Source organism: Cavia porcellus, unplaced genomic scaffold (assembly GCF_034190915.1).
Source record: "Cavia porcellus strain 051 isolate PalLab524CR breed Dunkin Hartley unplaced genomic scaffold, mCavPor4.1 scaffold_1, whole genome shotgun sequence".
Taxonomy (NCBI): domain Eukaryota; kingdom Metazoa; phylum Chordata; class Mammalia; order Rodentia; family Caviidae; genus Cavia; species Cavia porcellus.
This window is the reverse complement of record NW_026947484.1, coordinates 242309719-242330978: the sequence shown is the minus strand read 5'-3', so window position 1 is coordinate 242330978 and position 21260 is coordinate 242309719. Positions and strand designations below refer to the sequence as shown.

The 21260-nt window shown below is 47.2% G+C and overlaps 1 protein-coding gene across 2 annotated transcripts in view; it reads left to right on the top strand.

Moving 5' to 3' along the window:
- The window catches only part of Vsnl1 (visinin like 1), a 108111-nt gene that overhangs the window by 44897 nt on the left and 41954 nt on the right, over nucleotides 1-21260 (top strand). For both annotated transcript variants that reach the window (XM_003472852.5, XM_023566300.2), the window contains exon 2: nucleotides 16939-17105. In XM_003472852.5, the coding sequence (XP_003472900.1) occupies nucleotides 16944-17105 (162 nt within the window). In that variant the 5' untranslated portion in view covers nucleotides 16939-16943. The remainder of the gene's footprint in view (nucleotides 1-16938; nucleotides 17106-21260) is intronic.

Below are 21260 nucleotides of genomic sequence, written 5' to 3'. Positions count from 1 at the left end.
TGGGTATAGTTCTTAATGAACAACAATTTCCTGTTGTATGAACGAGATAAGACAGGCTCAGCAACTTTCCCAGAGGCACACAGCCTTAGAAGCAGGATGTGGAGCTCACCCCACAGGTTTAGCACTGAGCTCCATCCCTCCCGTAGGTGACACTTCCCCGCAGCACTGACTCCTGGAATTCACATTCTGCAGTGACTATGTAAGCAAAGATGAAAGGTCTTAGAAAAAATTAAATACCATTCCAACTCAGGATACTGTTGTCTTGAGTTTTCCTTTGGCTTCACCATGGAAGCGTGTTAAATTAATGGTAAGAAGCAATATGCTTTCATCTTAATCTGCAAATTAGCGGTACCGAAACATATCCTGTCAAACCAAGTATTACTCAACATACTGCTCTAAGTGGCAGTGCCACGGGCCCAGAAGCATTTGTCATCCCCACAGGGTGCCAGAGGAAGCTGCACATCCCCCTCTCAGCACCTGTTACCTGTGCGCTCAGAAGGTACTCGCCCGGGGAGCAGGTGGAGGAAGCCATGTGAGCAGCCTGCACACTGGGCTGCCGAGCCTGGTGCCACCGGAAGGTCTAATTTTAGTCCTCTCAGCCTTGGCATCATCCTTTCAGCCGAGACATTTTTCATGGAGCACAGAAAAGTGCTTTGTTCCAGGCCTTGCTGGATACTTCACAAAGGCCTGGCAAGGACAGGGTAAGCCACATTCAGAGCTGGACATACATCAAAGGAACCTTATCAGAGCAGGACAGTGCCCTGCTGTAACATGGCCTGCCCTCCACCCAACCCCTGGTCTCCCAGACCCCGAGAAGAGGCATCTGGCCCTGTATCTCCTTCCACAGGGCTCACTTCTTGGAATTTCTCTTTGTAAACCTGCTGCAGGTGATCAGCAATAGACGTAAGAATTCGAAATCTACTCCCTCCTTTTATTCTTCCCCAACAAAGCTCACTTCTTTCCGTCTGGGTGTTGTTATCTTTCCTGACATGTCATGGAAAATGCGCCAGATTAACAGCTAGAAACAATCTACAGACTGCCTCTGTCATTTGTTTTCTGGCAATGTTGTGGCCACCTAGGTGAGGCGAAAACATTCACTGAGCCTATATGCAGAGAACTAAAGTTTATTAGGACCCAGATTTCCAAGGGAATCACAGAAAAACATCAGCAGAGCTGGAACTGAACTTGGCTCTGGAAGTATAAGGAAAGAAATGGGTCCATGCTGCTATCAAAGCACAAAAAACCCACACAGGCCTTTGGGAGAGCCCTGGGAAACTTCCGGAGAATATCAGCTGCTTTTGTGGACAGCAGTTCCAGGCTGAGCTCCTAAAATGGAGGACTTCCATTTTCTCATTTCCTGAAAAACAGGTGAGTAAAGTCATCCCAGAGATGCAACTGCTTCAAAGCCTCCTTGGACCTTGCTTTTGTCTTTGGGGGAGTTCCCTTTCCAGTTCCACTGGAGGACCCAGGCTTTGGCACTCAGAGCTGATGATCTATGGAGTCATCTACCTGGAACTTTGCATCTTTGAATTTGAATTTCAATTGTTGTAAATAAGCCTCAGAGAATGCTTTAACATTTACAAAGCTCTTTCCTCCCTTCCATCTTATTTGAGCTTTGCGCTAGCAGGATGGCTTTGGCACTGTTATCACCAGTTCCATCAGTGCCAAAACAGAGCAGCCGAGAGTTTCTACTGACAGCAGATTCTGACGCGGGTCGACTGCAGTACTGTCCCTCCACATTCGGGCTTTTGCAGAGAGCAGCCCGGGCAGCCTGGCTTCTCCCAGCTCCTCCGTAATTAGCACTTCGTTCAGACTTGAAAAACAGCCACAAAACCAGAGGGCTTTGGCCTAGAGTGGGTCCTAAAATAGTGCTCTGAACTGGTTGGAAAAGGAAGGGAGGCAGCTCTCAGCCTTCCTTCCAGGATTGGCGAGCCAGAGTGTGGACAGTAGACACCGTGCGTGTCGGTTGGAATAGAAGTTGTTCTTGTGTATCTTTCCGATTATAAATGTTATATAACTCACAAGAAAAGTGCAGTAAAGTAGTGGAGGAGAGAGTAAGATGTTAGCATTACACCACCAGCAATCACTGCCACTCTGAAGACACAAACTATAAACCGGCCAGACTTCCAGACACACAAGCGTGCATGTGGGTATTAAGGGAAAGTAGGTGACGCTGTGTGTGCCTCATTTCATTTCATGATCTGGTTTTCCTACTTCGAAGTCTATCACAATATCCTCTTCTTTTTCTTTCTTTTTGGGGTCCCAAGCACACACTTAGGTTAATCATATCACACAGTTGTTGTTTACATAAAAAGTTCCTTGTATTTTTTTTTGGTTGTTGTTGTTGTTTTCTGAACTTGGACTGAACCTAGAGCTTCACATTGAGCTACACCCCCAACCCTACCTCCTGCTTTTTTTTTAACAAGATCTTACTAAGTCATTTAGCTAACCAGGATGAGCTCATCTTGTGATCCTCCTGCCTCAGCCTCCCAGGGCACTGGGACATGCCCAGATGTCTTATGGAAGGTAGGATTGCATTTTTAATTTCCTCTTTATCTTCCATCTGCTTTCTCCGGCTTATGGTATTTAATATATTCCTCAGAGAAGTGTTAGTCTTTGAGAATGTGTGTTTGATTTAAATAAGCAATGCTGAGTCAGCACCAGTCCAAGTCAAGGCAGGTCTATCGGTTCATTTTTAATGGCATCATGATTTCCACACCGTAGCTCCACCAAGACTTACTTAAACAGTCTTCTGTGCTGAACACTGGGTTGTTCCCTCTTAGAAGTTCCTTTCCAAGGTCATGCTGGGCCAAGCATGTGTCTCTGCGGACTTGTGTGATTATTTCCTTGAGATCATTTTGAGGGACCACTAGGTCACGTTTTCCTAAACCGTTTTTTATGAGTCTGGAATTTTGCCCACCATCCCAGAAGTGCCCACTGTCCCGATGGAGCTGGCGCTCAGTGACCACCCCACCGCGCATCCACCCCAGGGGTCTGGGTGGCACAGGCTGCCTGCAAGGCACAGAAGAGAGGAGCGGAGGCATCGTGGTGCCTGCCCACATGCTGGGCCATGCCCAGGGCCCTGGGAGAGCAAAGCAATGCTGAGGGAAGCAGGGGTTGCATGGGCCCAGGCACGGGCTGTGGGCTGCATGACCACGGTGTGTACGCCAGGAACTCTGCCATGGGCTAGGTGCAGACAAAGCCGTGGCTGGCAGGGTCATGGAGAGAGGCGGATAGAGCTGGGGCTGGGGCAGAGGTCAGGTGTGGGGAGCCCTTGTGTGCAGGAATCTGTCATGGTAGGCGGTCTGTCACGCATGCTGATCTGTTGTGTTCTGGGATCTGTCATGTGTAGGTGTCTGTCGTGTGTCGGGATCTGTCAAGCTCAATGAGGTGGAGGGAACAAAGAGGGAATGGCAAGCAGCTGAATGTGTTACCTAGCATTCGGCAAAGACCCACCTGGAGCTGGCCGAGAGGACCACATAGTAGTACTGAGGGAAAGTTTGCAGGATTAATGAGTTGAGTAATTTCGGCATCACTCTCCCTTCAAGCAGAACACTTACCTCACACAGAGCTTTCTTTGCAGGAGACTTTCAGAGTCATTGGCACTTGAAACACACCACACACGCAGAAGATTCTCTTTGCAGTCACTGCAGGGATGGCACGGTCTCTCAGAGGAAAGCCTGTACTTGGGTGGCAGAGACAGGCAGGCTGTGACCAGGGCCAGCTCCATGTGGATGGTGACAAGCTGCGTGCCCCCCCCACACACACACCCAGGGCTCACTCTCACCGAGGGAGGCCCTACCTTTGGACAGGGCTTGATTAAGGAGGGGACTCTCGTTTGCTCCCTGCTGCTCTGTGATAAGGGCCATCATCCCTCCTTGCTAGGACTTGGCAGCACAGCCTGGAACACAGTCTGCTGGACAGAAGGCTGTCATTATTAATAAAAGCATTTCCCGGGTTACCTCACAGAGCTAAGTGAAGCAGTGAAGGATCACCCATTTCCTTTCATAGAAACCAATTTTCAAACGCATAGAGAACGAGGTCTGTAGGAGCCTGAATTCAAGGAGGCTGAGGCAGGATGATTCCAAGTTCCAAGCCAGCCTTCACAGCATAACAATTTAGCAAGATCCTGCCTCCAAATAAAAAGTAAAAAGGGCTGAGGGTGTACGTCAGCACAAAGGTTCCGAATTCAATCCCAAGTACCTTGAGGGGCAAAAATGATCGGTAAATAAAAATAGAAAAGCTGCCCAAAATCGTCCCCAGTGAAAGATTACCAGCCATCGATCAGCTCACATGCCTGCTGGTGGGGGAGCAGGGAGCCCAGGAGACTCATCCCCTCATCCCCTGAGGCTCTGGGCCACGGGGTCCTCAGGTGGCTTCCCCTGTCAGGCCAGGCAGGGAGCAGAGTGGCACCACTCCAGGGCTCCTGTGCCAGCAGCTGGGTCTGGAGCTGGAGGACAGTGACGAGGACTGCTGCTCAGCACCTGCTTCCCAGTGGACAGGACTCACCTGGCACCTCGCTAATTGTCTATCATAGCAACCCTGTGAGCAAACAGCACCCCTCCATCTGGTACAAGGAAAGCTCAATAGAAACTTTCGAAGTCGTAGATTAGCACTGGGGGGCTGCTGTGGTTCAGATCTGAAACATCCCCCAGAAATCTCGGGGATTGGAATGTGACTGGGCCATGAGACTGCGCTGGGCATTGCTGGATCCATCCGGTGCTGAGCCAGAGCTGACCAGCTGATCAGAGGTGGGACCTGGGGGCAGTCACTGGGGACCTGGAAGTGTGTTTCCCTGTCCTGTGGTTCTGTCCTATGTGCTGTGCCATGGGGCCCGCCAGTGAGCCGGTGAACACTGAACCAAAAGAGACTTCTGCTCCTTCAGGACGCATTATGTTCCAGTGATGGGGAAGCTGCCCACACAGATACCAGGTGCAGCTTTGGTCTGGCCTCACTTCTCAGGTGCTAGAAAGTGTTCGCTGGGTCTTACTGAGGCAGAAGGAGAGACTAAACAAAACATCTGACCGTGAGGCCCCCGGGGCTGAGTGGCCATTTGGATCTTAGCAATCTTAGGTCCCGTAGTCCCTATGTTATTGGGGCTGGGGTGTTAGCTTGGGACCACCTGGTGAGGGTTAAGGACCTATGCCAGCCTGGAGTCAGGCATGTGCTGTATAGCCAGGACCTGGCGTCGCTTCAGCCTCTCCACCCCTTCTCTAGGAGGGGACAGTACAGGTGGGACCTTGGCTGGAAGCAGCTGGAGCATGACTGAACAGCAGCCCCTCTTCACGCCGAGTCCCTGCAGCTGGAGACCCTCAGCTGCTCTCAGGTGTCCGAGGTCATGTGGTCCCCTTCCTGAGGGCATTGGTAGGCTTTGTTACCAGCTCCTCATGTTCCCTGGCGCAGGTGCCTTCGCCTCCTGGGGCTTCCCCAGAAAACAAGGGGTTGGCTTAGCTGATTGCTCCCTGGGGCCCATTCCTACTTTGTCTTTGTGTATTTATTCTGCTTTCTTGAAGACACCTCTTGTCACTTGCCCCAACAGTGCCCTGCCACTACCTGGTGTATTATAGATCAGATGTCTGCTTCTGCATTGTATCTTGAGTCCCCAAGGAGGCAGCCTGTGCCCCACAGTCTGTCTCACACTCATGGGCCACAGCCGCAGCAGTAGTCCCTTGAGATTCCTTCGAGGTGATGCCACAAGCGAGCACTGTGGGGAGGCCACCTCCTCCTGATGCCTTCTGGTTCCCAACCACACAGTGTGAAATTCCAGGCTATGATCAGCACTGCCCCTGGCCTGGGAGTGCTGCTGGAACAGAGGATCTTTGGCTTTGGGGGATGAAGAGAGGAGCAAAAAGAAACAGATATTTGTCTCCATTAGAAAACAAAACCTCCACAGTGTGCTGGGTGACTTCACAGTGTGATTATTGGAACAGTCTCTCGAGGTGTGATTTGTTTACATGATCCCAAGCTGGTGGTTTCAGCACTTCCCCCCAGAGAGTAACTTGCTTGAAGGCCCTGGGAACTGGGACAGAGACAGGGACGCCTAGGAGGGTCGGCAGATTGTCTTCCCCCAGCCCTGCCATTACTCCCCCGTGATGGAAGAAAACTCTCCCCTGCCTGACCTGACCTGAGCCTTCTGGGTTGAACTCTGAATTCGTCTCCAGCATGAGCATCTTGACGCTGCAGCCAGGGTGCCAGGCAGGGAGAGGGAGGCACTGAAGGGAGCCTGGCTCACACCTGTGTTGCTTTGAGCGCTTTACGTTTACTCTGCCCACTGACCTGTCTTCATGCTTGCACCGTGTGGCCCAGGCTGAGGTAGGATTGTGTGCCCAGGCTGCCAGTGAACTGTAGATTCCCACTCTTAAGGGAGGGTTCAGGAAGTGTGTTAACAAAGTAGCCAAGGGTGACTTAGGCATGTTCAAGACATACTGCTAAGCATTTCCCCAGGAACGGGTTCCAGGTGAAACTCCCTGGCTGCTGAGTCTGCGTCTGCACCCTTCCGCCCTCCACCCCATGCACAAGTCTGCTGTGAGCACTTATTTCAGGAGGCCTCATCTCCCAAGGCTGCAAGTGCACCCAGCAGCCAGGACTGAGGCTGCCAGGCTGCAAGGCTAGGCCAGTTGTCCCAGCACAGGGCCTTTTCACGGAAGGCATCCAGCCAAGTTGCCCTACAGCTCTCCTGCCAGGTTTTCTAACTGCTTTGGTTGGTTTAAGCTTCCGCCAAGTCATCACTGACTCAAAGCCATAGTGTCACCTACCAGCAGGGCAGCATGGAAACCGAGCAGAGAACCACATGGAAGAGGCAGGACTGGACCGAGTCTGACAGGCAGTGAGAAGGAAAGGGCAGAGGAGAAGCCCCTGGCCCTGCTCGGTGTGGGTGAGGGGCCTCAGGACCAGGAAGGTCTTCATCTCTCCAGGGCTGACCTGAGCCACTGGACACAGGATTTGCATTCGAGCTCCCGTCTGCACTAGCATCTCCTGCACTGCAGAAGGTCATGGCCTGAGCCCAGAAGCTCTTCCTCCCGCTGCTCTGGCCGCCTTCCAGGCCTGTTTCCCCACGGATGTGCTTGTGCAGTTGTATCCACACATGCGTGGGCAGGCTGCCCATCCTAGGTGATGCTCACCAAGACCAGCTGTGGTGGGGCCGGATTCCCTGGGGAAGTGGCTGTGCTGCGCCCTAGGTAGGAGGCGACTCAAGGCTGTGCACACATGCACGCAGGCCCGGAACTGTGCAGGAGATGCATGTGGGTGCTCTCAGCTCCTTGGTTCCCAGCAGGTTCTCTTGGCCACATTCCATGCTTACCCCTTCTGCTCTTGAGACCAGGAGGGCCTGGCAGGAGGGACCCTCAGGCAGGAAGACCGGCATAGAGGGACTGCAGAGTTCAGGCAAAAGAGCATGACATCCAGGATTGAAAAGCAAGGCAGTGCAAGAGACTGTGTTCAACCCTCTAAGCTTTTATGGACTGCTTGCACTCGGGCAGGTCACTCTCTTTCTCTCTCTCTCTCTCTCTCTCTCTCTCTCTCTCTCTCTCTCTCTCTCTCCCTCCCTCCCTCCTCTCTGTCTGTCTCTCTCTCTGACCTTCAAAGTGCGTATCAGTAAAAAGGAAATCATGATTACTTTTCTCTCACAATGTTCTTACGTGAGTTAGCATTGTTGCACAAGTCTTTTGTTTTCTTTCCAGTCTTTTTAAAATTTTATTTAAAGAAAGACTAAACAAAACAGAAAATGGGTAGAAATAGTACATATGTTCAGAGAAAAAATAAACAGTAAGAAATCACTAGTTGATGTTTACGTACTGTCCTTTTACAAATAGTTGTTCAAGATACAAAAGTGGAACATATAGAGTAGGAATTTAAACAGCGAGACTGCAAACAGTTCTGTTCGACTATCCAACAAAAACTTAGTAATATGGTTGTCAGTCTTATACATGCAGTTATCCATATCTTCATTTATGTTGGGGTTAAACAAACTAAAGCAGGCTAAAATCATTCTGAACAAAGAATAATAGTATTGCTGGATTTCACATCATGACACTCCGGGATCAGCACTGGGTACTGTAGTGTCTTTTTTTTTTTTAATTTTATTTAAAGAAAGACTAAACAAAACAGAAAGTGGGTAAAAATAATACATACTTTCAAAGAAAAAAATTAACAGTAATAAATTAATAGTTGATGATTACGGATTATCCTCTTACAAATAGTTATTCTAGATACTTAAGTGTAGCATATGAAGTAGGGATTCAAACAATGAGACTGCAAACAGTTCTGTTCAACTATCCAACAAAAACTTAGAAATATGGTTATCCTATACATGTAAACATACATGCAGTTATCCATCTCTTCAATTATGTTGAGACTGAACAAACACAAGCAGGCTAATATCACTCTGAACAAAGAATAATACTATTGATGGGTTTCACATTATGACACTACAGGATCAGCATTGGGTACTTTAGTGTCTCTTTTTCTTCAAAATATCTGTTCATTTCATCATGTGTCATAAGATCAGTTCTCACAAACTGTTTATAGGTTCTACACATGCATGAGTCTTAACATGTATTTCTATCCTTTCTATATTAGAGGGAGAAACAAAACAAAGCAGGGCAAAACAAAACATATTCCTATAAACACATGAAACGAAAAAGACATATAAGACCGTTGTACAAAGAGTTCTACCATAGTTCCTGTGTTATCTCTTGTTATCTTCAATAGAATTGGCTATATCATCAGACTTAGTATAACTGAATATATCAGTACATAACAGTATTAATAAAAACACAACTTTGTATATAATATAAAACTTCAAAAACAGGCAGTAATCAAACCAGAACGTGTAACATAGTGAATCTTGTCATCTTCAGTGTAGTTGCCTATACTCTCAGACTTGATACTATCAATCATAATGGTTTTGAATAAAATCTGTCCATACCAAACAGCAATCAAACAAGCCAGATTTAATTAAGATCAGTCATGATAAAACAGTATAAGTCATACAGGGCTCCAGATTAAGATAATAGGAAATTAAAAATGATTACTGTGCTATATCCTGATGTTTTGGGGGTAGCTGTCTGTGCCCTCAAATCTAATGCAAGTAGACAAACTGGGACAGAATAAAATCTATCAAAAAAAAAGAATAAAATTTATCTAAGCAGAGTGGTACAACTAATGTGGGTTTTAAACCCTGATACACTATTAACAATTTCTTCTGCCATCTTTTTAAAAACTCTCCCTCCCCTTTTACTCCCCCAGGGTACACTGTGCATTTTTGGGTCTCATCAAGACCCTTGGTTTTAAATTGCAAGGCGGGGGGCAACCTGCTATTTACCTAAGTGGTTCTGAACCTTCTCTCTCCTGGACTTGATCTCTAATTGTATTCCTTTACCCACTAAAGCCTGTCTTTCCAACGTATCCACAAATATTGGTCTAGTTGCCCCTATTACTCTCTGGTCTCTGTCACATAGAGCATTGCTTTCTCATATTTGATTTTCAGTCCATGTACTCTTTTTCATGTTAATTATATTTCCCATAAATAGCATCTCGGTGGACCCTGCCTCCTGATTTACTCCATGTGTGGTTCTTTTTTTTTTATTTAGTGTATCAATGCCATCTATATTAGAGATTATAACCAACCTTCTCTGCCTCATTTCTGTTATGCTCTTTTTTTGCCATCAGTTGTCTGCTTATCTTCTTCATTCTGTTTTCTGCTCCATTCATTGAGGCTTCTCTGCCACTATTCATGGAATCCTAGTACTTTTCTTTCTCTCTAGAATGCCCTGCAGTATTCTCTGTAGAGTTGGATTGGTGGTTGCAAATTTCCCAAATTCCTCTTTGTCTTGGAAGCATCTTGTTTCTCCATTAATTTCTAGAGACAGTTTATCAGGGTATATCAATCTGGATTTGAGGGTATTTTCTTTCAGGGCTTGGAATATTTCACTCCAGGCTCTTCTTGACTTGATGGTTTGTGTCAAGAAGTGTGCTATTATTCTGATGGGCCTTCCTTTATAGGTTATCTGTTTCTTGTCTCTAACAGCTTTTAATATTCTGTTCTTATATTGGATTTCTGGAATCTTTATTATTATATGCCTGGGTGTAGCTCTGTTTTGGTTGTAGGTGGCTGGAGTTCTGTATGCCTCATACATCAGAATATCATTTCTTTTTCCTGTGTTTGGGAAGTTTTCCTTAATTATTTCTGTGAATAGCCTTTGTGGTTCCTTTGTTTGTACCCCTGCTTCTTCATTCACATTCTTTATTCTCAAGTTATAGATCTTCTTGTCATCTTCTAGCCTTTGTATTGTTACTGCTTGTTTCTGTTATTTTTAAAAAGTTTTTCCTTTCATATTCTCACGTTGCAAAACTGTCCTCCAGTTTGGATAATCTATCCTTAGTTTCTTTCAAGCAGATTTGCCATCTTTCCGTGGAGTTTTTAATTTCCTGGTAATCTCTTTGAATCTGCTTCATGTATTCTATATTTTCTTTATATTCTTCATCAAATGGTTCTCTCCTTTGTTTGAGTTCCTCCATTCTTCTGTCTGTGTCTGCTTGAGAGGTGCTTAGCATCTCTTTTATTAATCTTCTTATATCTTGCTTTACTTGGCTAAATATTTCACTTTTGAAGTCGTATGAAGTCCCAAAGATATCTCTTTATGTCCACTGGTGCCGTGTCTGATATTGCATGTTTGCTGTCCTCATTTTCCTTTGTGTTTACCTGTCCTGGGTCAATGTTCTCAGGGTTGGGACCTGGGGATTTTTTGTTGTTGCTTCTTCTTCCCATCTTTTTTGTTTCTTCCAGGAGGCCCCAGTTTCTTTCTTTGTTGGTTACAATTCTTCGGAAGCATGCTGGCTAGGTGACCCTTCCCACTGCAGTATGCTAGGGAGTTGCAGACAGGGGCAGGGGGTATGCTGGCCCCTCCACTCTGGATCAGTCAAGTTGCTGAGGCCTGCACTGTATTACTTTGCGCCACCTCCCCTCTGGGTCAGTCAAACTTCTGGGGCTTCACTGCATTAATGTATGCCATCGCCGTAGGGAACTGATTTTGGATAACCTACTGAGTCTCAGCCAGGTTGTGTGACCCAAGCCTACCTCACTCCACCAATCCTGTTCAGAAAGGGAACAACTGACTGAAGTCACTGATGCCCCTTGTACTTGCCAGTCCTGTCCGGTCCCAGAATGTCGTCTGCTGGAGGCCCCCTTTCTGTGGAATGGCTCCATTCCATCACTCACTACAGGTCAATGCAGGCTCCCCGCCAGCTCAGCTCTCCATTAGGCTGGCCGACCCCTGACCTTAGTGTGATTGCGCCTCCTGTGAGTTGAAGCGGTGGGACCTTGGACGGCTCAGCAAGTCGACTGCTGAGGCAGGACCACTGAACGTTTAGCTGTTCCAATAATAGCACCAGGACTGTATGTTTGATTGGTTCTTCTCACCTTAGTTTCTTCTTGGGACAAGACAATTCATCTCCCTCTGTTCGGGGCTCCCCACACAGTATTATGTTGAATTTAAGTTGACTATCTCAGGGAGCCTCTGTAGCCAGCTATTATCTATCTGCCATCTTTGCTCCACCCACAAAAGTCTTTTGTATACTAAAGTTGTAAACAAAAACATCTGAAGTGTCTATCTGAGGTGTGGTTTGTGATAAGCTGTGCCGGGTTCTGCTCCCCAGCTCCATGCTTACAGAGTTCTGTCACCCTTTGCCCTCGTACCAGGTGATTTATGCCCAGCACAGTCCTTCTCTCCCCTGCAACTCACGTAGCAAGAAAGCCCTTTGCTTTGTGGCTTGGCAGGATCTCACACTCCTGTCAGCAGCCTCAGCTCGGCGGTGATGCTCTCTGGTTTCTGTCCCCTTCCTTCTGGGGTGGCAGAATGGTCACGTAGGTACAAATCCAGGAAACAGCGTGCCTGAGGGGGCCACACCGAGGCCCATGGCCCATGTTTTCACAGGTACAGAACTTGGTGCAGCAGAACAGTAAATACAATGAGACCGGCCTTATAGGTCATCTGCTCCAAAACTGCTTGTGTTTTCAGAGGGGAGACTTAAGTACACAGGGAAGCCAGGGCCTCTCCATGGGCCACAGAGTGAGTGAGAGAGGAGCTTCCCTCAAGGCCAGCACGGTGCCTCGTTATGTGGGACATGAAGAGATTTGCTCGTCAGCTTCACCCTTTTTCTCCCCTGTTCTCATAATGAAAGTAAGATGTTATCTCAGTTACTTTGTTGAGACTAAAACACAAGACCGGACACTCACAGCTCTGGGGAGGACAGGTTTATTGGGGTCCAGGTTTGCAGGAGATTCAGTCCATGGCCCGAGGCAAGGTGGTGTCACAGAGCACACACAGTGTATGCCCCATATTCAGGAAGCAGAGATTGATCGGTGGGGAAGGGAGAGAGATCTTTCTAGGGCACATCCCCAGGTCCCACTCCTAAAAGTGAGTCAACTATAAACTCCTCAGGGCACTAACCCACTGACAGGTGATCGACTCACCTCCTGTGGGCCTTACGTAGGAGCACAGGCTTTGGGGAACATTTTACCTGACTGTAACATCTGGTCCCACTGTGGTCCAGAACAAAGAAGCCTGGGTTTGGAGCACCAGGCCAGCCTCACTTTCACTTATTTATCAGATGTTACTAGGCACCACCTTTATGCCAATTACAGAGGACACTGAGATAAAAGAGGTGAGCCCTACTTTCCAGGTGTTCAAAATTACATAATGAGAGCAGAGTCCCACCCCTTGGACAGGAGGCTGTTTTCCACACTGTTAAGTGAAACACTTGCCCCATCTGTAAACTACACTATGTATTTGATGATAGCATTGACTCTCCATGTAGAGGAATTAAGACACTGGTGCTCCTAGGAAGAAATATGTCAAATGCCCAGCCCCCCCCCATTCATTCTCTGTTTATCTGTCTCTCTCTCTCTCTCAAATAAATAAAGTCTGCTGACCACCTAGTACACATCACCAAAGAGTCAAAGATAAATAAAAGATAGTCTACTCCCAAGAAACTAACAGTCCAACAGAGAAATAGTGATCTTGGGAGGTTTGCATGGCAAAGGAGATGCTAGGAGGAAAGGCATCTGAGCCGGCAGCCTGGGTTCAGGAGGAATTGGTGTGCGAGAGAGATAGGGGAGATGTCTGGCAAGCAAATGACGGAGACAGCCCTCCAGGAAACAAGGGCACGTTCAGAGCTTGTTGGGGAGGGTGTGCAGTTCTGGAACTGGTGGTAGCTGATTAGCTCATGAAATAAGAGGCTGGCAGAATATGAGGCTGGGATAGACAGGACCTTTGTCATGCTGAGAAGGGGCTTTGTCCTGGAGATGGGGAGAATACTGAGGACTCTGAAGAACAGGCCAAAGTGTGGGTGTTACAGAAACCCACGTGGCCGTGTGGAAGGTAGACTGTAGTCAGGGCACTCGGGGAGGAGGCCTTTCACTAATCCAGGCAAGACCTGCCGGGGCCTGAGGAGGGCAGTGGCAATGCCAGCCACTCCAAGCCAGGCCAGAACTTGACTTTTGGCAGGATCCACCCAGCGCTAGGCAGACCTTGGCCCAAGGTATAAAGTTGTATGTGCAAGTCTCCAAAAGTGTGACTCACCATCCTGACAGTGCACCCTGTGTGTGCGAGCCCACCCTCTCCCAGTCAGCAGAGCAGGTTAGGGTTGTACAAGAGGTCATAGACAGTCAAACCCTTTTTCAGTGAGCATTGCTGAACTTCTAAGGGTTTGGGGGGAGGTGTTTTTAAAGACCTTTCATTCATTTTCCCATAATTAATGTGAAGCCACCTCTGAGCTTGTAGTTCTAGCAAATCTATCTTTTCCAGTCTGCCAAGGTGTCATGGATTAAGAACTGGCGGTCAACTTAACACCAGCTGGATTACATCAGCATGGCATTGAGCCAAGATGCTCCACCTGAGGAAAGTTGCCAGGATAAATAGGTGGAAAAGAAGGGAGATGTTGAGGCGTTAATGCGTTGTTGCATGGAGGCATTGTGGGTTCTCCTATGTGTTGCTGTTTGAGCTGTTGGTTCTCTTGGAGAAGCTCTGGTCCTCACATTGAGCATTGCTTCCTGGCTCGGGAGGGGAAAACATGTGCCGCTTGGTCTCCAGGATGAACTTGTAACGCTGGCTTCCTGGCACATACCTGACTGTGCTTGTCGGAGGAGGAGCTCAGGGCCTCTGTGTGGCTGAGGATGGCTGTGGTGCCTTTCAGGACAGCCCTGGTCTTTGTTGTAAGTGTGACTTCTCAGCTCCAGCATAGAACCCTGATCCCACCAGCACAGCTCCTTCGCCTCACTGGCATGGACTTTCTGGCTTCCACCACTGACCTTTGGGCCTTCCCAGCACCATTGCATAAAAGAGACTGGTGTGAGTCCTTCTTGTGGGCTCTGGACCTCCAGTTGGACCCGTGGGAGGCAATGTCATGGGCTCTGGGTCTTCATCTGGATTCATGTGGGATATTGCTGTGGGATTTAGGCCCTTGACTAAATAGTCTATGTCTTTGGTGTTGCAGATAGATTTCCTGCATTTTATTGTGTTAACTCCCAGTGACCATTATAAAAATAATATTATGCACTCCATGTCCTGATTCTAATTGTTCTCTGCACAACCCCTGACTACAACACAAGGCAGCAGATCCATCTCTCCTCCTGTCCTGGAACGGAATCTGGTTTCTCTCCCTTTGCCTTTGTTCCTTCTGTTCCTTTCCCTGAAATGCCTTTTGTCCGCCTGTCTTTGTGTGAATAAGTGCTGGAGTCCCATAGACCCCGGCTCCAATTCCAGCTTCATCATCCCCTCACTGTGCTTTCATGTTCTGAGTCTGGGGAGCCACCCTAGCCACCGCTCCCAGCTGTCTAGAGTCACAGCCCTTTACGCACAGCCCACACCACACCTTCAGTAGCGGTTATCGTGACCTGGGACTCTAGTTTGATAATGAAAGTTTGTGCAATGTGCTTGGACTGAAAAGAACAAAGTGATGTACCAAAAGGCTTGTAGTACATCTTTTGACTATCGGAATAACCATGAATTACAGTTTCCTTACCCAAATTAATTAAACCTGACATGTGAGTACCACTTGATTTGCACATCCAGTTGTGAAGTCCCCCAGTAATTTATAATTAAGAGACAGTTGCAAATAAGAGGCTTGAAACTTGAAATTAAAAGCAAAAAGAAATAGAAAAGCTCCATGATAAAGGACGTCTTTGTGGTTCCTGGTCCTCTTCCCTCAGAGGAGCCTGGGAAACCACCAACTGTCCTGACCTTAGCATCTGCTATGCTGCGCTGCAGGCACCCACTGGAAGCTTCCCTGGGGCAGCAGGCATGGCTTGATTTCATCACAGTGAAAGAATTGTTCAGTGTTAGGGCAGGTTACCAACAATAGGTGTGGAATCTTGTTTAAGGAAAAGATGTGAAAAAATAATGACAATGAAGTATGTGATGAACTTCTCCCCTCTGAGCTGTTGCAAGCATGAGCCTGCTTAGAGCCCCGGAGCAGATTCATTAACAACACTGAAGAGCTGGGTCCTCTTGAGTATATCCTTCAAAACATGACTTATTCTCTTCTAACCGGAGTTTAAACCAGACTGGTAGTTTACTTATTCTGATGGACCTTCAGATTTTCAAGATTATCTTGACTTTTAAAAACAACATAGGATTAGTTTATTGTTCTAAATCTTTTATTATTATAAAGCTACAAAATTAAGGGAAAAAATATTTAACTATCCTTAATTTTCCAGCACTAAGGCAACAACTATTTTGTTTCTTTGTTTTGAGAGGAATAGAACGATTTACTAGGCAGAATTAAAGAAGTACACAGTCTGGGGAATATGGGTGAGGTGTCTAGAACTATTTCAGTATCAAAGTACTCTTTGGGGTCTTTGCTTGACTATTTATTTCTTAAGTAGCCATTATTGACAGAGTTTTATAACATCTACTGTATTAATGAAGCCATCATTAACATCTGCTCTGTTAGCATCACCCTAAGCAGCATGTACAGGGGACGGCCTGGTCAGGAGAAGCAGCCAGGAAAGACCCTCAAGCACACCCTGTCTCCCTGCATGCCATCCTGATGTTGGCCACATAACCTGGCACACAACTGATACAGATGACATTATTTTACGTCCTATATTTTTTACCCCCAGTCAGTAGCAACAATTGAAATTCACCAGCCAATGCCTAGAAAGCCATCAAGAATTTGTTAACTCTGATGACAACACCATAGAAAATGTATGAAGAAGGGAGAAGCCAAGAACTAATGTGGCTAATAAAAAGGAGTTGTTTTCATTTTAAACAGCTAGAATTTGAGAACGAGGCTGAGATGCTTTATGATGCTCGTCAAGTTTTCAAGGCTACGCTTTGATAATTTTATTATGAGTCTTTTCATTCTTATCAGTAATGTCATGTATTAGCCCTGTGATCTGAACGTGGAATTTGACACTGCAGCTGGAAGTGCATTGTCAGTCTGTAATCCCGGCCACTTGGGAGGCCAAGGCCAGCAGATCAGAAGTGTAAGGCCAACCTGGGTAATTTAGTGAGACTGTGTCTCAAAATAGAAATGAAAAGGGACAGGGATGTGGCAGAGTGCATATAAGAGGCTCTGCACTTGACCCCTAGAGTGGTTACCCACTCACCCACCCCCTGTGACCAAAAAAAAAGTAGAGCCCTGGTAGCAAGTGCTAGTGATCTGTAATTCATAAGAGAAGAGGCAGAGAGCGTTCCCCTAGCTGGTATGAAAGACATGAAGAGGGAGCCGGGCTGTGCGACAGTGACTGATGAGGATGCCGTGAGCACCACAACCCGTCCACTGCCTCAAGGCCTCTTTTGATGCTGTCCTTTCCATCACACTAAGAAGGCAGGAGACAGGAGACCATGCAGATGGCCGGACTGAGCTCCTTCCCAGACTCCCCATCAGTCTGAAGTGTGTGCTCCGGGCTAATTGCTTTGCTTTGCCTCTCTTCAGGCAGGATGGGGAAGCAGAACAGCAAGCTGGCCCCCGAGGTCATGGAGGACCTGGTGAAGAGCACGGAGTTCAACGAGCATGAGCTCAAGCAGTGGTACAAAGGCTTTCTCAAGGACTGTCCGAGCGGGAGGCTGAACCTTGAGGAGTTCCAGCAGCTGTACGTGAAGGTAAGTCTCCACCAACTTCTGCTGCATATGCGGTCATTTCTAACCAGTCCACTTCAATCCCTATTTTCTATCCAAAAGAAAATAGGCATTTTTTAAGAAGTGGAAATACTGCCAGGTATTTGGGAGCCTGAGAATCAGGAGTTCTAGGCATCCTGGGTGAGTCAGCCAGACCCCAGCTCAGATTCAAACCTAAAAAGGTAGGGATGTAGCTCTGTAGCAGAGCACACACAAGGCTCTGGTTTCAACCCCAGTACTATAAAACAGAAAGTGTGTGTGTGTGTGTGTGTGTGTGTGTGTGTGTGTGTGTTTTATAGGCTGATCAAAATATAAAGTGAATACCAAGGAAATGCTTCAGACCATTACAGTAAAAAGCCATTAAGCCCCCTCAGAACATTCCCCTGACTCTGAGCACCATTATCGCACTGCTCCTGCCACTGCCTGAATGGCTCTGCAGTCCTCTTTGGGGCATGTGGCTGTGAGTGTGAAGGAGGTGCTGGGGCTGGGTGCCGCACAGTGGGAAGCAGCTTATAAAACCAGCGTGCGTCCGCACCTGCCTCACTCACTGGAGCTGGCATCAGTCACCTCTGGCCCTTCCCCAAAGTAAAAGGATCATGAAAGATCAGCATTTTCAATCAATTCAGGGCGCTGAGGCAGCCATGACAGTGCCACTGAAGACACTAACAAGAGGACTTGAACTTTTCCAAAAAGCGGCCAGCGCTGAGAGGTGTGTTCAGACCAAGGGAAAGTACTTTGAGGGGCATTAGTGGCAATGTGTCTTTTACTGCAATCAATTCTTTTAATTTACACACATGCTGTATTTTTCAGTCACACCCGTATGTATATATAGTTCCAGAGATAGAACACTAGTCTGAACGAGAAGAGCAACAGTTGAGTCGTACGCTGAGTACAGTTTAGAGGAGGCAGCATAGGTAAAAGAACAACAGAAACCTCAGGTCCTGTGTTTGCTGATGCATCCTAACACGCTGCGAATACGTCAAAGTTAAAGAGAAAATATCTACAAGGGCTTCTTCACAGAGCAAAGCCTCCTCGTGTGCAGATGAGAACCTAGGTTTTCGCCAGTCAGCAGAGAGCATGGAGTGCACACTGGGAAATCAGCCTCAACTCCGTGGCCTCATGTTTGGGGCTGTTTTGAAGCTGATCTTTCCCCGAATAGCAGAGAGAACTTTCTCCTAAAAGAATCATCAATACTGCAGCAGTATTACGTTGACTTATCTGAGTTTACAAATTATTTGAGTTCTAGTTCTGGCATGATCTAAGACTTTCCTGTTTGGGTAAACTTATATAGCATTTTACTTATGGAATAAATGCATTTTAAAAACTTATTCTGACTAAAATGCCCAATAGAAAATATTGTTTTTTCATTTAATTGTGGTAGAGGTCAATTTGAATGATATCAACTATCTGAATTACATATGTAAGTGTGTGGGATGCTTGTACAGAATTTTAAATGTTATCATTCACTCTCATTTCGCTTTTTGTTTGCTTGTTTTGGCACTGGAAATCGAACTCAGGACCTTGTGCTTCCGGGCAGGTGCTGGCCTCTGAGCTACACCTCTGTTCCCTGTCATCCACTCTTAAACAGAATTTCTGTAGCCTATGGTGCATCTTACACATACACATGAAGGGGCATGTGTAGGAATGCTCAGCATCGCATTGCTCACAGTAGCAAAACTGGGAAGCAATGCAATTGCCCATTGGATGGAAAGTGTATAATAAACCGGTATATTTACATTATGAAACATTATGAAGAGGTTGAACTCTAGCAATGCTAAAACATCAAGTGCAGAACTGAATTCTAAAGATTCTAAATTAAATAGGAATAAAATAAAAGCATGCTTTTGTAGAAATACAAATAAATGCAATCAAATTTTATCAAAAGGAAAGTAATGTAGAATTTAGAAGGATGATGTTGTCAGTATGGAGGGGCAGTGGCAGGGCGCAGGGCATTGCTGTGCGGTTAGACGCTGACTGGGCTGAGTCACGGTGGTGGTCCTTGGTGCTGGGTCTGCAGGTACTTTATTGCATTATTGACCATGGAAAATAAGCGATCAGCCTGTGATGAGCTTCTACATCCTGGGCTTGTGACTAATTCAGTGCTGTGTGCCTGATGGCTCCCACAGGAATCCACAAAATTATGTCCTTACCTGTGTGTAGATAGGTAAGTGCATATGTTCATGCTACAAGATTCTGTGACATCCCTAAAAACTGAGTGGTAATTATTTCCCATAGAGATATTTAAACTATTAGCTAGCTGATGTCAGCTGCTTTGCAGAGAAGTAGATTTCCTAGACTTTTGTATCACTCTGCATAGTTTTTGTCACATCTTCTGCCATTTTCTCACATGGAGTTCAGAATTGTCTTCACCTTCATCCCCAAGGAAGGAGAGAAAAGCACCGTGTGCCTAAGCCGCTTTTGTATCATGAGAGCTTGTGCGAGTGTCACCCTGTGAATGCACGAGCACGTGTGCTGCGGTGCTCGGTGTTTGCTTACGATCGGAGGGGTTTGCCTTCGCAGATATGACTAAAACACAGGAAGTGAGGTGTTTCATCCTTGTACTGACATACTCAGTGCTGGAAAAGCCTTACCTCGAGCTGGGGGACATATATACACATCGATGTTGCCTGAGTCCCACAGGACAGCTGATGTCCAGGGACAGCACCAAGCCCACCTCCCATTCAGCTAGAGCAGGCTTCTCGCGCTGGAGAAGGAGCACATCAGCTTCTGAACTCAGCTGATAGTCTTGGCAATCCCTTATTTCAGCCTCTCAACAGCACAGCAAGATTTAAACCTGGCCTGGGTGATCTTTGTCAGATAGGCAGAAAGCAGGGAAAGCCTTTCTATCCTTCCAGAGTTGTCCAAGGACAGAAGTAAAGGGAGAATCACAGAAGGAATGTGCCACATACAGAGAAAAAAGAAAGGCGGCTCCAGCCAGAAGGGAGAGCCAGGGAGAAAGATGTGGCTTATGTAATGGATCCACAAGAGGGACTGATGAGGAAACTTCCTTTAATGGTCCTGGAAAATGTGAGCACTCAGCAAGACAGTCTTTGTCCTGGCAAATGGGCGCCATCAGTACTCCCTGCTGAGAGCAGATCCATCCTGGAATCCCATCAGGGAGCGGAGCCTACTGAGTGGGGTCTTCCCTCCTGTCTCTGCAGCCCCCTGGTCTGGCTGCCATTGCTGACCTGAGCATTTCAGGTTACGAAGGACCCACCTCAGCCACACTGGAACAGTTCTGACGGGACCAGGCAGGAGCAGGACAGCAGAAGGTGCGCAGCCGTGAGGCCAGGACCCGCAGACCCTTTGAGACCCACATGTAAAGGAATGGCAGCTATACTACACCTTTTAGAGACATTAAAATAGGTTCGGCAATAGGAAGCAATTACTGACAGCAGGACAGACCTTAGAGACAGGCACGTGGATTCCCACTGCAGCTCGTTTCTGGCCTGTCCAGTGGATTCCCATGGCAGCACTTCATCAGTCCCCGAGCCCCGGCTGGGTAGCTACTGCCATGACCTTGCACAACAGACCTGGATGTGGTGGTTCCCAGTGCAGTGCAGGGTGTGTGCTGCAGCCATCAGATAACCAAATGCCTCTGCATTCCAGTCAACATAAGCAGAGAGCCTCAGTGAGCCTCAGAGGTTCTGGTGCCTGGCTGTGCATCTCCAGTCTTGGATGAAGATGTACAAAAAGGAGGAAAGGACAGTCCTGTCTGGGCTCCAGGATCCCTGATAATCAGGCAGGCATGACCTCATCTAAGGGAGGTATGACATACGTGCTCGGTGCAGAGACAAGAGTGGAAAGCAGAGGTCAATCTGAAAATGGAATATTAACCCAAGAAACTAGTTAATGCAGCAAGAGGACGAGCACTCTGCTCTCCACTGTAGAAAACAAAATATTCTTTTGCTAATAGCTTTTGAGGTGTGAAGGCTTGGTACCAGTTATCCACTTTTACATGGAAAGGCCATGCCCCCAGTATCTTGCTTAGAATGTAACTCTGAGTAGAGACAGGCTCTGTAAAGATGGAAGTGAGTTCCAGTGAGGTTGCAGAGTGGCCCTCGCCCAGCGTGAAGAGTGTCCTCTCAGAAGGGGAAACGTGCCCATGAGGGCCCATGCAGGGGAGACTGTGTGGAGACA